A 15,383-nucleotide genomic window follows, 5' to 3' on the forward strand; every position below is an offset into this window, starting at 1 on the left:
CTGTGTGTGTGTGTGTGTGTGTGTGTGTGTGTGTGTGTGTGTGTGTGTGTGTGTGTGTGTGTGTGTGTGTGTGTGTAAGAGAGAGAGAGAGAGAGAGAGAGAGAGAGAGAGAGAGGACTGTTGCATGCTTGTCTGTCTGTATTAAAGCCGCTAATGAGAGTCAGAGGAGGTCAGACCCTGAGGAATGCTCTTTTAAACTGCATTGCAATGTGTGTGCACGCACACACACATGTATGCATGGAGAGCTAGTGGACAAAGAATACATGTATGTGTGTCTCCATCCTCTTGTCTCAAGAAATCTTTATCTGTCACTGAATCCCCACCCCCCACCTCCATCCTCCATGGGCCCCCTGCTCAACTAATCACCCAGTCAGAGAATCAAAGCTGCAGCTAATGGGGGCCTGTCTGTCAGTGGCCTCCCTTGTCAGGAAGGTTTTCAGCGTGGCACACCAGCTCAAACGAGCCCTCTGGGAGGGAAAAGAGAAAAGGGAGAGCAAATGCACATCAGGCAGACGAATAAGGCATTGTGCTGCAGCATCTGCACATAGTAGACATTGAAACAGACAAGAGTCACTGTGACAAAGTTAAAGGTTGAAAGATAGGATGAAATAATGTGCTTGTGAGTTTGTGTTTGTGGGTGAATTAATGGAGCTTCGGTAGGTGCATACATATGATACAGTCTAAAAATGATTTGTGAAATCGAGGCTGCATCTCAATTAAGTTATTTTTCAGGAAAAAATGCTAAATATTTTCTGGTTTCAGCTTGTCAAATGTGAGTATTTTATGTTTTCTATTGTCATATGTCATCAATATATGACGATATGATCAGTGAACTAAGTATCTTTGGGTTTTGTAACTGTTGGATAAAACAACAATTAGTTGTGGCGACTTATCGCATGAATTTTTCACAATTTTTTCTCAATTTTCTGAAATTGAATAGATACAATGTGTATTCATTTAGTTAAGAAAATGATAATCTTTAGTTATCAGTCTACACCTTTCAGAAAATAAGGCTTATAGGGACCTAATTTCACCAGTTTGCACGTTTAGGATGCTCAGCTGAGGGTGATGACAACCATCAGTCAATGCTGCTGCTTCTGTCCTTTATTTACTTGTTCATTTTATCACGCCTGAATGAACGCCCCCTCCTTTTAATTACACTGTTATCAACCACATTACAGGATTATATCATTTTGCGCTGTAGTGAAAACTGATGCGGGCACGTTTCAGACATGTTTCTACTGCACCAACACAAGCAAGAAGAGAGGTGTGTCTGTATAGGGAGAGGTGTACCAAACAGCCACATTTAGTTGTTTGAGACGAGCAGTGTGGCTTAAAAAACGTTCAAAGCACCAACATCCATCGTAGTGCTAGCAGTATCTCAGAAATGTCAGTCTCTATTAATGAATCTAGTTGTGTTTTAAGTGACAGTGGGCACGGTCTCATCTTTGAGGCGTCTGACCAGTTATCCAGTTGCACTCACTGGTTCCCACAGGCTTCCCACCTCACTACATGCTGGTTTGAAATTCCAGCGTCAGCTCCAGCTGGGGAGTGTCCGGTTGCCCCTTCAGACTGCGTCCAAGTGGACAGACAGTGATTCAGGTTCACATTCTGAAGGAGGTTTCGACAGGCGGTCTTTGATCTGGCTTCACCACAAACACAATCATTACCAGGAAATAAAGCGTTGCCCTTGATTATGATTGTTGTAATCCAATAGGACGGGAGGGCACAGTTTGCATCGTTCAATGAATACTCACTGTGGTCACTGGATTGCTCTCTTTCACTTCCTGACTGGGACATTTGCCCTTTGACCTGTACCATAATTCATTGGGGCCTGTTGACGTGTGAGCCAAGCCTTAACCAGCTTGTTCTCTCTACCTGTCTGATCTATGTCTCTCTTTGGGGCCCACCATGGCAGACACTGCAAAGGCCCAGTGTCCACTTTCAAAGGCTCATCTCCCAGTGTTGTTTTTAGGGGCTAGATGGGCAGTGGGGAACCTGTGGAAGTCATCCATGTGGAACCTCGGCCCATCCACATTCCCACAAGACTCAAGTGGGATGTTCTTTGGGACTTAATTAGCCCTCCCGACATCTCAGTTTGGGGGTTATAGAAGTTCACCAGGTGAACATAAAATACTGATTCCACGAGAGTGAGTTGGGCTCAGTGTTCAAGTTTGGTTCACAAAATGTTCAATATTAAAACAGCGAGTTTGCAGCCACAGGTTGGGTGTCTTTATTAACACGTTATCGCATTGAACCACAGATTCTTTTGACGATGGAATGCTTTATCTCTCGCCCTCTTTGCCAATGTTGAAGTCAAGACAGAGCTGAAATGAGTCAATTAATTGATTAGTCAACACCAGAAAACTCATCAACAACGATTTTCTTAATTGCATGTAAAATCTTGTCTGTAGGTTGGACGCGCCCGGTTTTCTAAACCAAACATTTCATTGATTAATCAAGAGAATGATGTGCAGATAAACTGCTCATGAACATTGTCCCCTGACCTAAAACACAAACACAGTAGACACATGTCTTTAAGTTAGCTCTAAAAAATTCAATCTGAAGTTTCCGGCCCGTTATTAATGTGAGAGGAAGGAAGTGAGAAAAAGAGCCTCATCTGTCCGTCCACACTCCCCCAGAAGATGAGAGCTGCAGAACAGAGGAGCTGGAGGAGCTGGCATGTGCTTGTTGATGATGTATGAGAGTTACAACCATTACTAGATGCCTGGTCTCCGCACACACACACACACACACACACACACACACACACACACACACACACACACACACACACACACACACACACACACACTGGATCAGGTATCTTTTAGACAATGTGAGGCCCCAGTAAAGTCTCTGTATGTGGGTCTGATGATGCTCCACCAGGGGAGCTGAGAAGGCTTTCATGGGAAGGTCCCTTGTTCCCTCCTGTGTGTGTGTGTGTGTGTGTGTGTGTGTGTGTGTGTGTGTGTGTGTGTGTGTGTGTGTCTTGTAGCTGACAGAGACTTATGTAGTCCTTTTGTGCCTAAAGTGCCACTTGTTCATCAAACACTACAGTAGTAGTCGTTGTAGTGACCTTAGAGACTCAGATGCAATTTAAACTTTCAGTAATATAAAGTTATGTAGACTTGGTTGCAATTTGGACAAAGTTTTCAGTAAATAATGATGTAATGAGTAGGTTATTTCTCTGCTGTGTGGATAAATACACTTTTAAGCATAACCTTTAGGCTGACCTTCTGTTAAAATTGCCTAAATATATATATATAACTATCTTAACTGTATTATTCCTTCACTCTGGATGTCTGATAATAATTCAATACTTCCTCCTCTCCATCTTTCTGTCAGACTGCCAGTCGTCTGTGGCTCTGCAGGTTCTGACCGCCCGCTGTCAGGGAAAGAAAAGCTGTCTGGTTCGAGCCTCCACCAGAGACTTTGGAGATCCGTGCTACTCCGGCACCAGGAAGTACCTCAGTGTCATCTATACCTGTGGTGAGTCCCCATGATCTTTCTACCACTAGGGGGTGATATCCACTCACTGATCAGCGGGTCGATGTTCAAGCTCACTGTTCCACAACTTCCAGCTTGAAAACGGGCTCTGTTACACAGAGAAGAACTGTATGTATATTAAAGGAATGATAAGGATGCTGTTAGGTGCTTAGTGTGAACTTATATAGGTTGTTCTACAAGTCTCAAACACGAAGTTCAAAGCTTCTTAAAATAATTTCCATGTTCAAGTCACACTAAATCAGGTAAAGAAAAAACAATGTCTGTCCCGTGACTTAACGCCTGGAGAATGACGGTCCTACCTTTTTATCTGTTCCCCACCTCTGGGCAAATCCTGACAAGGCTGTAATACATTAACCCCTTGCTTGGACACTCACTGACCCACACACACACACACACACACACACACACACACACACACACACACACACACACGCTATCCAGACTCCTCCAGCAACAGAAATTGATCAATCAGCACCATGGTCTGGAACCTGTCCAGCAAAGTCACTGACACATAGACCCAGAGATCAGGATCACTGCTCAATGCGATTTTTGAGTTTTGATTTTAAAACTTTGATTTTATAAAATATGTGACCGCCTCCAGTGGGCTTGAAAATCATAATATTGTCTCTCGTAGGACTGTAAATTAACCAAATTCTGTGTGTGAGTTGCATGTTCTGCTGTCCCCCCTCTGGGTCTACTTTTAATGCTTGAATTTGCACATGAGCTGAATTCAAAATTCTTAAGTTGTGTTCACACTTCATGACCCGTTTATTGTCTGGTTTTGAAGACCCACCACCCTGAGGCCTGTGTGTTTGTCAGAATACTGTTGTCCAAGAAACCATCCATCCTTTATCTCAAAGACAACCGGTCAGTGCAGACAAGAACACACAAACCATTCAGCTGTGTTTATGGAGTCGCCCGGCTCTGACTGACCTCCCTTATCTGCCACTGATAACACGACTTAACTCTCCTAACAGCTCTGGTGCTGAGTTGGGTCAGTAAATGTGCGAGGTATGCAGGGGATGTGGGATGGTGTAAATGTTCAACAACGTGAGGGGGTTAGAGATGGGCTGGCTGGCTGGCTGGCGGGCTGCGCTGCGGCGGGAGCGGAGAGGGTTGAACGTGAGTAAATCAGTCTAGCGGCTGCAGACATGAAGTCACTGGTTGCTCCAGGCTCCAGCAAAGTGGTAATTTTGGGGGATCCGCTTTCATTGGTGGTGGAGTGTGTGTAAGATTGACCCCATTTGTGTTGGAGTCGGGGACGAAGAATGTCTGTCTGCATACGATGGGTTGCATTTGTGTGTGTGTGCGCACGTGCATACGTGCATACGTGTGTGTGTGTCGGTTGGTCGGTCTTTGCAATATTTTGTTTCCGACTGATAAAAGTGGTACTTACACAAAGTGATTGATAGCCCAATATGTATGAACTTATTTATCTTTTAGAGGTAATTTAGAATCCGATTCTTTTTGAAAAAAAAAAAGATTTACTTTTGCTCTAAAATCCATGAAGTGATTTAAGTGTGAGTGCGTTTGAGTTTCGGCTCCACTAAATGAACCCTAATGCCTGAAGGAGGTGTTAACGCACTTAAAGTCTTAACTGTCCCTGTCAAAGTGCTATTTTAGGGGCTTTTGCAGCCTGCCTAGACGAAAATAATTTAAGAAATGATGTCTGGGGTTAATGTTTAGGTGTACCGCACACACACACACACACACACACACACACACACACACACACACACACACACACACAGGCATGAGTACATGTTTGATTCAGATTGTGGACTTGCTATCGGCCTCGGCTTGCCTGTGATTTATAAAGCTATCATCCCTCTGAGCTCCAGCTTCTTCCTCACACAGCCTCAGGGGTGGACTTGCTCCTGAGCAATAACACAGCAGCAAATGGCGCGGAACCTGCCATCAGTCTCCTGGCAGATCACACGCTCTCTGCACAGCCGCCACTGTCAAGCTTCATTTCCATGCATTCCCCCTGGAGGAAGTCCCTACGGTTTATTTGTTTGTGCAAATAAAGTACTTCAGCCAGGAGTTCGATCACCAGCTCTAAATATTTGACATCTCTGTATTTTAACAAGATGAAGTTCAAAACAAGTTTGCAGCTAAGAGTTCTGTCTTGCAAATCATATACAGCCTGAACTTGGAAATATTTCTTCTCAGTGCAGCTGTGATGAATGAGTTTGCTCGGGGCACTTTCTTAAATTGTCCAATATGGCCCTTTTGAAGTTTCTTTCTTGTAATGTGTAGGTTACTTTGTCATTGTTTGACCTAAACGCCTTCTTCAGGAATATATCCAGAGGTATATAGGGGATGTGGAAAGAGTGGTGTGTGTCTTTCGTCATGTGTAGGAAGCGTCCTATTTATACAGCTTGCTCCACCAGACCTCTGAGGCCGGTCCTGCAGCCCCACAGCATCATCCTGAGGAAGAGATACTGCATGAGTGCTCTCTGCATGTATGTGGGTCTTTGTACCGTAAAGCCCATGCAGCGATAACTTTAAACGTCATTTAACAAATCATATCCAGAAGAATCCATCTCTCCTTCCTGTGTCAGTCCCAGACACAGGCCTTCCTACACAGAGCGCCGTGCTCTTCCTCCCCGGAGAGGTATTAAAGCTTGAGACTTTATATCAAGTCCTCTCTCTAAACTTCCCCGAGCTCCAGAGTGTTCACCGTGGTGTGACGGATCAGCCTGATCAAGACACGCAGCCTCGTTTGAACCACGCAGAGCAGACTTTCAGGGGGATAAAAGGTTATGGAAAGCCTAATGAACAGGTCTAATTTCTGAAGAGGAAATGGATTAATTGCTGCACTTAGCTGGTTAACATGGGGTCTGGGTTTGGAGAAGGGGGGCTCGGTGGAACAGGGAACTCAGGCATTTACAACCCTGGGGTTGTAACCTCGAAATGGAAACAGAATCTCTAAAAAAAACTCCTTATGAAAGTATAATGAGTCCATTAATATACAATGTCTGTTTTTAAATAGGACTACCATACCACTACTATGGCTTTTAGACAGGATGCATAAAAAACTATGCAGCATAGCTGCTGAAACATTACTATGTATCAAATATAACATTTTTTTTTTTTTTACAAATAGTCACACCTCAAGGTCTAAAGGTTCATTTGCATTTCGGTATCATACAAACTAATCAGCAGATGGATATTGCTCCGTTGTCATGAAAACGATGTTTCCATTTTATTTCAGATCATTTTAACGATTTTTCGTTCATGGTGGCTTAAAGTTTAAAATTGCTTGTTGCTGGAAACTCAGTCAACAAACTTATTATAAAAAAAATATGTTATTTATACTTACAAATTAGTCAGGGAGAGTTAAAGAGATAGAAGGAAATACAAAGTCATATTTAATTCCTTACAATAAAGGAGTTTTATATAAAACAAACATTAGTATCATAATATTATAATATTAGTGGTGGTTGTCAAAAGCCACTGCATGCAAAATAATAGACAATGGATTGTTCCTTCATTGTCAAAGCTGGTCTCAAAATTGAATTTCCCTGATAAGTTTTCACCAGTTGTTTAATAATTTCATCATCTATTTCTTTAGCAAATAGGATCCTTGAGGAGCTTTCAGAGACTAAACCCCCGGGATCGACAGAGGTGTGGTCACTGAAATGTGCTACTGCTATTTTTAATGGACACAATCCGAGCAGCCGGCAAGTGGCTCAGACAGGCGCTGATTTAGGTGTAAGAGGGGAAAATAGAGGAAGATGAAGATGTAATTCAGTTTGGATTATCCCCATGGGTTCTGCAGACATACACACAAATGCATACACACAAAATATACACGCACAGAGATACTTGAGGTACACATGGGACCGCTGCAAGCCACACACTCCTCCGACTCCCTCAGGCACGTTTATGTCTTTTCAGCAGAGGAGACATGGGGAAGATGTTTATTTTGGCCCAGTGTTGTGGAGCTGCTGCTGCTGCCGGCCTGCGGCTCCCTTATACTTCCTCCTCCAGCTGCAGGACCAGAAAAAACACACGTTTAGATTCAAGTAATAAGCTACTGTAATGTCATAGTCATAAATAAAGTCTCCTGAAACGGAGGACTTAGTGCCATTATTGACAAGTGAATCTGAACGTCACATATTAAGGTAAACATTAAAAGAGAGGGGAACTGTGTCACATGATGTGTACACATATATTCACTTTTCTCAAATCAGAGTGGAGAGAGAATTCCAGTTGATGTATTTTTAAAGACTTTTAAAAAATGACATTCAAGACTTGGAGTGCCTTTAGATTATTTTCTTCTCATTTCAAAATATTTTGGCCCTTGACTCCATTGAGTGTGATTTTAACACATTCAAACCATTTTACACTTTTTTTCTTTAGTACTTTATAAAGCAAATTGATTGATTTAATTATGTATTCCTGATTATCAATTTAGGATTTCATTGTTAACTTGTTTGAGGAAACCTCCAGGAAACAATAGTAAAAACATCCATTAGTAAATATGTTGGGAAAAGTTGTGGCTCATTTAACCAAGCATTATTGTTTATGTCTTAATGCCATGCCAATTATTTTTCTATTTTTAATATTTTGAAGCTGTACCTTGAACTCTTTGACTGGTATTTCAGTCCACAGCCAGATTGTATGTGCGGTACTACGGACCGGCAACTCCAATTGTACAAAGAAAGTGATCAATCACAGGAAAATGGCCCAACTTAACCCTCAAATACTTTGGCGATAACGTCAGAGGATCCTTGCTCTCATTGCATCATTCTCCAGTATTGGACCCGCCTCGCCCATTGAGTGTTTTATCATTGTAAAATATACCAATAACCAGGAAAAGGTGTTTGGTCTTTGACCCGAGTGTGATCCGTGGTGTGTCTGATCCCAGTGAGTGAAGAGGCAAGCAGAAAGGAATGAAGTGGCCCCTCTGAAAGCTCCCTAGCCTCGTAACACAAACCTGACTCTGCAGAAACCCTGGAATAACAGCTGGCACTCACAGGAACACTGCTGCGAGAAAACACACAGCACGTGACCTCGGCTGACCTGCGTGTGTTGCGTTAATAACGGTAATGGTTGGTTAAGTCAATGCCCATAATAGGCATTTTGTTTGATTGGTATATGATCTATAAACTCTCCAGCTGGCTGAAGGTTGAAGCCACGCAGGGTGTGGTCTCCGCAGCAGGCCGTGAACAAGGAGGGAGGAGTTTTTTGGCGGGAACACACACTGTTGCCGTGGTGATTGGCTGACGCAAGGGGTTGTGGGTCTGCGCTTTGCCAGCAGGTTGAGTCAGCTGATGTCTGGCCCTGCAGTGTCTCGCTGTCATCTGATTCATGCGACACGTAGCACCAAATACAAACAAGCAAGTAAGAACGTGTTAAATGTTAAATCCCACCTCTCCCTTCTTCAAACAGACTTGGCTGCATGCAGTGTGGTCACACAAAACCTTTAATGCCCAGCCGATGTGGTCACTGGGCCTGAGGGAAAGTCTGTAAGAACTTTAATCTGATTAAAATGCATCTTGAACTAAATGGACAAGGTGTTAAATTCCCTTTTAAGTCCTCACAGCTTCACTGACTTTTCCTTTTATTTTTTCTGCTTTTTTTCCCCCCCACTCACATGTTGGACTCACAGGCTTTTTGGTTTTTGCCGGCTTACTCTCTCTCCTTTAGTGATCCCAATTTCTTTGTCCATATCACCTTCTCAACCTGCAGCCTTTCATCTCATCTACCGCCCTTGTTTTTCTTTCACCATTTTTCGGTTCCACCATTTCCGACCCTGCAGACAGGTTCGAGCTGGAAGTGGACCGGTTCATGTCCCTGAATATATGAGGAAATAGGAGTCTGCTCATTGGGAGGGATAGAGTTATGCAGATACTATTGTCATAGTGCCTTTGAGCAATCCACTGAGCTGCCAAAAGCTTCCCAAGTTGCTCAGTGCCACTCACACAGCTTGTCATGTGGCAGCTCCCCCATATTAAAACTAATATGAAGTGTTAATAAGCGATCATTTGTACGTGTTAGGTATGTAGTTAAATGCCGACAGATCCTTCAGGTGGAAGAACTTTAGCAAAATTAATTAATTTTCATTTTCCCGCTGAATTGGTTTCCATCGCTATTCACTTTTTGTTGTCTCATGGTACCAAAACTTAGAACCGTCCCTTTAATGAAGAGCTGGAAAAGGAAACTGGGCTGTGTGCCAGCCAGATGCTGAGAGTCCTCCCTCTGCAGACTGCTTAGTAAACACGGGAAGCAACAACAGAGAGCTGTGCTGATACAGACAGATAACACACTGCTGTGTGATACAGTCGTGTCAGAGCCAACTTTACTCACTGAGTCTGATCAACTCAATTCTAACCTTTAAGGCTCATCAGCTCTGTGGGTCAACATGTGCATCATCATCATCATCATCATCATCAACACAAGATAAACCCACACGTTGATAAGACAGTATCACGTTTGGCTGGTGGAAGGTTTCAATGGTTTGATCAATGAGGACCAGTGGTGCAATAGAATTGAGTTAATTTACTCAAGTATACATTTCAGATACTATTGTTGAGTGTTTTTTATACCATCCTACTTTATACTTTTTGTTCTCTTTACTACTTGATATCGATTACAAATAATACTTTTCAATGAAGGTGATTTACTTATGTTATTGTATTATTGCTACATTTACAAGTGAATGATTTGAATATTAAGTGTGCTTATTAAATGGCTTCGGCTCCATGAGGATGTAATTTTGCAGTATATGCATAGTTTAGAATCCAGAAGTAGATAGTTTATACTTGTTTATAGTTAGAAACTTGTTTTTACTCTATGGTGGATGTATATATTGTAGTCCATAAAACACAGAGAGCTGTATGCTCTAAACCATTGTGCAGTATTTGTTTGTGCCTTGAGTTATTTTTCTTATTTTTTCTTATTCACAATCTCCATGTGGCTTCATTTGGATCCATTCAGTGGTATTAGGTAACAATTAATAGTTTTGAGTTCATTATTAATTATGTGACTTTCTGTCTTTAACACTGCAGTAAATGTAGATTTGCAGAAATGCTCACTGGCTAGATTTCCTTCCTACTTGCCTCCACTCCAGTTATCTTCATTGTGCAGCGGGGCCTCCTCGTGACATTGCAGATAATCAATGTTGATATTTCACCTCCTGTTTGCCCTCCGGCCTCAATACTGCCCACTCACTTCCACCTGGCCTCCGCGGCTCTTCTAGCGAGGCTATAGGTCTCATTAGCACCGGTCTGCGCGGGAGCGGGAGAAAGAAGGGCCTCTCTGACAATCATTTTGGGGTCTGTCGCTCCGCTGCCGCTAGTTAAAGCCACTTACGTCCCTGTAACCGTTCCAGCCCCCAACATAGCAGGCGCTTTCCAGAGCGGAGGAATGTTCTGCGTTTGGCTTTAGGCTGTTTGTCTGCTTTAGAAATGTTGGATAATAGGAGCATGCAGACAAGTTAACTTCCATACAGTCACATGTTTGCACACAAACACATGTATACAAGCATGAATAGATTATACAGTACATGCACAGACTGAATGCACGAACATCGTATACACACAAACACAAACATCCCCCCCGTTCTGTGTTGTTTTTTTTTACTTGGCCCGTTTCCCCAAATGAGCAACTGCCTCTTTGTTGAGTTGGAAACTGCAAAATAAGCAAAGCTCTGGACGAGAAGTCGCTGCCAACTTTGCCGGGTTGAGAAAGCCGTGTTCACTACTGTAGTTGTGTCACTGAGTCACGCTGCTGACTACTACTCTCAACTCCTTTTTGTGATCCATAGTTCTTGTTTTCGTTGGTAGAGTGTGTTGAATCGTAGAGGGGGGCAGACTAATGCTTTCCAGTCTGTGGCTGGTTTCAGTTTTCCTCCTGCGGTGGACGGAGGGGAGAGAGGAAGGGAGAGAGGAGAATTAGTGGAGGGGCGGCCTAGGGGGTGGGAACCACGGGCAGAATTTCCCAAGGCATCTTATGTTAGAATTATAGTTCTGCAGGATACATTTAAATGTCTCTGTGGGTGATGTTCTGGGTTACTTTTGGTCTATGAGGATCTCTGAGGAGTCAATGCGGGCACCTCAAATTTTCTTGTTGCTTGAAGAGGAGATCGTGTCATTGTACCATCTGGTTTCGTTATGAAGCGATGTAATTAAAATCATTTCTATATTTTTTGTTGTGAGTGTCGTATTTTATTAATACAATTATTCAGTTTAAATCACAGTGGGTAGTTTTTAACCAATGAGTAATGTTTTCAAGAGTGGGTGCTTGTTGTGTTTGTACACATGTACTACACACACTCAATACACGTGTCTGATGATGATGGTTTCACGGTGTTCCTGTTAAGAGCCAAATAATGCCAAGAAAGTCAGGGAGGGAAACGACTGCAAGCTCACAAACTGGATCTATAAAGCACAAGATTTCAGACGTTTAATCAAATACCTTTCATTTAGCATGTTTCTATCAAAATTGTCGGAAAAACAAACTGCATTCTCAAAGCATACCTTGACGACTGAGACCATTTGTTAAGGTGTATGAATGTCTTTGCATAACGGTTATGAATGGCCATCAAAAGAAATGTAAACGCTTCATTGTCAACGATGCATTGTACAGCTCAGTGTCCAACACGCTGGTTGTGTCTTCAACCTCCTGTCAGGAAAACAAAAATGAAAACCATATTCATGTTATACAATAAAATTATCTGTCATGGAATATTTCAATATTTATATCCGGCGTGTCGCAATATAGTGTATTTTCGGGTAAATTAAGGATAAAAGACCCAACAAATCAATGATCTCTATGAAATCCCAAGATTTCAAAGAAGCAATCCTGCTCATTGATTTGCAACACTGCCCAGAAAATGGAAAGACGTTTGACAGTTGTATACATCATCAAGCGGTACATCAATGCTCCCCTCATGTGCAGCCATGAAGGAGCAGCGTGCTGCAGCTCTTACACGCCACAGTCACAGATCCCCAATCTCAGATGAATGAAATTCTCAGGTAATTTCCTGTTGCTGCACTCTAACTTTTACATCGCTCTCTCTCTCTCAGTCATGCATACACTCATAGCCCCCTCCTCCTCTTTTCCCTGCTCCTTCCCTCCCCTTCCTACCTCTCTGCGACTGCTCACTCACACAGCAGTGGGCTGTGGAGGTGGACACTACATGTCCCTGCTTCTGTCTCTCTTTCCCCTCTCTCTCTCGCTTTCTCTCTCTCTCTCTCCCTCGAGCTCTCCTTCACCACCTCATTCTCTCTCCCTCGCTCTCTCCTGCTGTCACATTCCAGTTGTCCAAAGCCGGGTTTAACTTTCTCTCTCCCTGAGAGCAGGAAGGAAGGGGAAACTAAAAGAGGAGAAGCAATAGAAGAGCCTGACTCTCTCTGGATGAGGAGAAGAAAAAGAAACTCTCTTTATACTCCATTTGGCTTAAACACGGGGGGAGTCACCATAAAGGAGTGTAGCTTTTTAAAGGGGCTATCCTTTTTTCTTTTACTCCCTCCCTTCTTTCTTTTCCTTTTTTGAGGCCACAGTCTCTCATTCTGGTCGGACACACGGTGGACTATTCACGTGAGCGCTTGTTTTTACGGCAAAGCTACTCCCAGCTCTCCTGGCGGGACCGAGAGGAGGAGGAGGAGGAGGAGCAGGAGGGGACAGCGTTTGACAAGACAGACACACAAACACACGCTCAGAGAGAGAAAGTTCTTGCCTGGACCCTCGGAGGATTTTCCATTCAGCAATGTGTGTGTAAGTGTCCCCTCGTCTTCTGTGTAAACACGCTTTGGTCTGGCTACTTTTGCACGCTGCTATCTGTGAGACTTTTGTGTTATTTAAGACGTTGGAGCGTTGTTTCCAGTCTTAAATGCTTTTCACTGGTAATGATGTTGTTCTGCATATTGAATCTGTTATAAGACTCTTATTACCTTTTAATTGTTGCTGAGTTCAAATGCGTTGCCCCTCAGGAATGTCCTTATTGTTTCAGCTCTCGCTGTTCAGGATGAGAAGGATGAGTGGATAGATTGGTGTGAGTGTTCGTTAATTATTATGAAGATAGTGTGTGCGTGTGTGTGTGTGTGTGTGCGCATGCGTGTGTGTGTGTGTGTGGAGCATGGGGAAACAAGTGCTAAGGAGCTGATAGGGGGACTTAACAGGTTGACTGACTGGATTAGACTCTGACAGGGAACTATAATTTCACTTGTGGACAGATGAAGCAACATCCACGTGAGATCACTTAGATACACACAGCAGCGCACACACACTCACATACACCTGACTAGACTAATACCAGACGACACCTCACTCAGTGGAGGAACAGAGACACTTTCCACGCATCCTTCTCTCTGTGTCTGTGGGTGTGTGTGTGTGTGTGTGTGTGTGTGTGTGTGTGTGTTTCCATAGATGGTCAGTGCTTTTCCCAGCAAGCTGCTGGTAGAGAGCAGGCTCCGCTGGCAGGAGTTTAACTCCACTGTAATTAACCGGCTGCATGATACAGTAAAAGCAACATTGGCAGCGAGGCGTTCACACATTGCACATACTGCTGCTCAGCAGGGTCGAGCTCACTGAAGAGATGTCGCCCAACTCCTTTATCCATTAATCTGCTGAACATTTCTTGATTAATCAAAATTGTTTGGTCTCGGGCTGAAACATGCTTATTGATTTCCTACTGATTGACCGATCAATCAACTAATCATTTGCAGCTGGTCTGGTTTTATAGGTCTGAGAATATTTTGATTGTGTTTGGTGAAATGATGAAATCACACTCTGTGTCACATTTAACTCCAACAGGAAATACTGTTAATGTATCCTGGATTATGATATGTCCTTTCTCGCGCTGTTTTACTTGTTATGTATTTATTTGGATGCATTACTGTAATACCAGTTAAATACTAGTAGATTGGTTATTTTGATCTTCTATTTAGTCCTCAGTTTGGTTGTATTGGTTTCAGACAGTGTGTTCACTGTAAAATACAAAATGAAGTGTAGGTCATGTAATATTTAAGAGATTTTGTCATCAGTAAATGTAGTTTATTGCTATATATATAAACCTGTAAACTGAACCAGGAAAATCAGACTCATCCTGTCACTGTAACATGGCCGATCGGTTCCTTTGAACACGTTTTGCTGAACTCAAAATAAATCATATTCAGTGTTAAATCCACATACACTATATTGTAGCAATGCCTCTTGCAATTCAACAAGTTTTTCCACAGTAGCCTGCCTTGAGCTCAACACGACTGCAGGCTTACAGTAACTCCCATCGGTGTATGCCCACTTTACACACACGTCACCCCTCGTAAACAGGGCGAAGAAACCCAGCGAGCCGATTACACCGGACAATGGCGCAGTCAGTTCCTGGGCTCCAAAATGACAAAATTGCTTTGATGGCTTCCAAATGGTGTGTGGGTGTGTGTGTGTGTGTGTGTGTGTGTGTGTGGGTGTGTGGTGAACATGTGTGTACAGTAGGTCTGTGCTCCCGCCGCCCTGCTTGCAGTGTGTGAGCCTGCTGGTGTGTGTATGCGTCCACACCTACGTCTCACCGTCAGCCAGGTTTCTCTCTAATTGACACGTAGCCGTTCCGCTGTAGCGCCAGTTTGCAGAGCCGGCCCGGTCCCTCCCAAACCACAAGGGACTCTTTGTTTGTAATTTATGAATTAGTGTGTGGTTTGGGTTACGAGGAAAGGGGGCAGGCCAGAGGCTGACGGCAAAAAAGGAACAGGAACAAGTCCAGCGTTCGTTTTTGATGAGCTGGATGTTAACTGTCTTTTTGTTTATTATTCCTGATTAGCAGTGGATGTCCCCCAGAGATGGAGGGAGAGATTGAGATTATAGTAGAATTGATGAATGGGGGAGATGAGTGGTCGTCTGTTTTCTTCTTTCTCCCCTCTTTGCAC

The 15,383-nt window shown here is 43.2% G+C and overlaps 1 protein-coding gene across 2 annotated transcripts in view; it reads left to right on the forward strand.

Annotated features, from left to right (window-relative positions):
- Positions 1-15,383, forward strand: part of LOC137785789 (protein eva-1 homolog C) — a 63,870-nt gene that overhangs the window by 27,602 nt on the left and 20,885 nt on the right. For both annotated transcript variants that reach the window (XM_068577292.1, XM_068577291.1), the window contains exon 5: positions 3,349-3,492. In XM_068577292.1, the coding sequence (XP_068433393.1) occupies positions 3,349-3,492 (144 nt within the window). The remainder of the gene's footprint in view (positions 1-3,348; positions 3,493-15,383) is intronic.

The sequence above is a fragment of the Clinocottus analis genome, unplaced genomic scaffold, assembly GCF_023055335.1.
Source record: "Clinocottus analis isolate CAN_PGR_092001 unplaced genomic scaffold, fCliAna1.0.p SCAF_15, whole genome shotgun sequence".
Lineage (NCBI taxonomy): Eukaryota > Metazoa > Chordata > Actinopteri > Perciformes > Cottidae > Clinocottus > Clinocottus analis.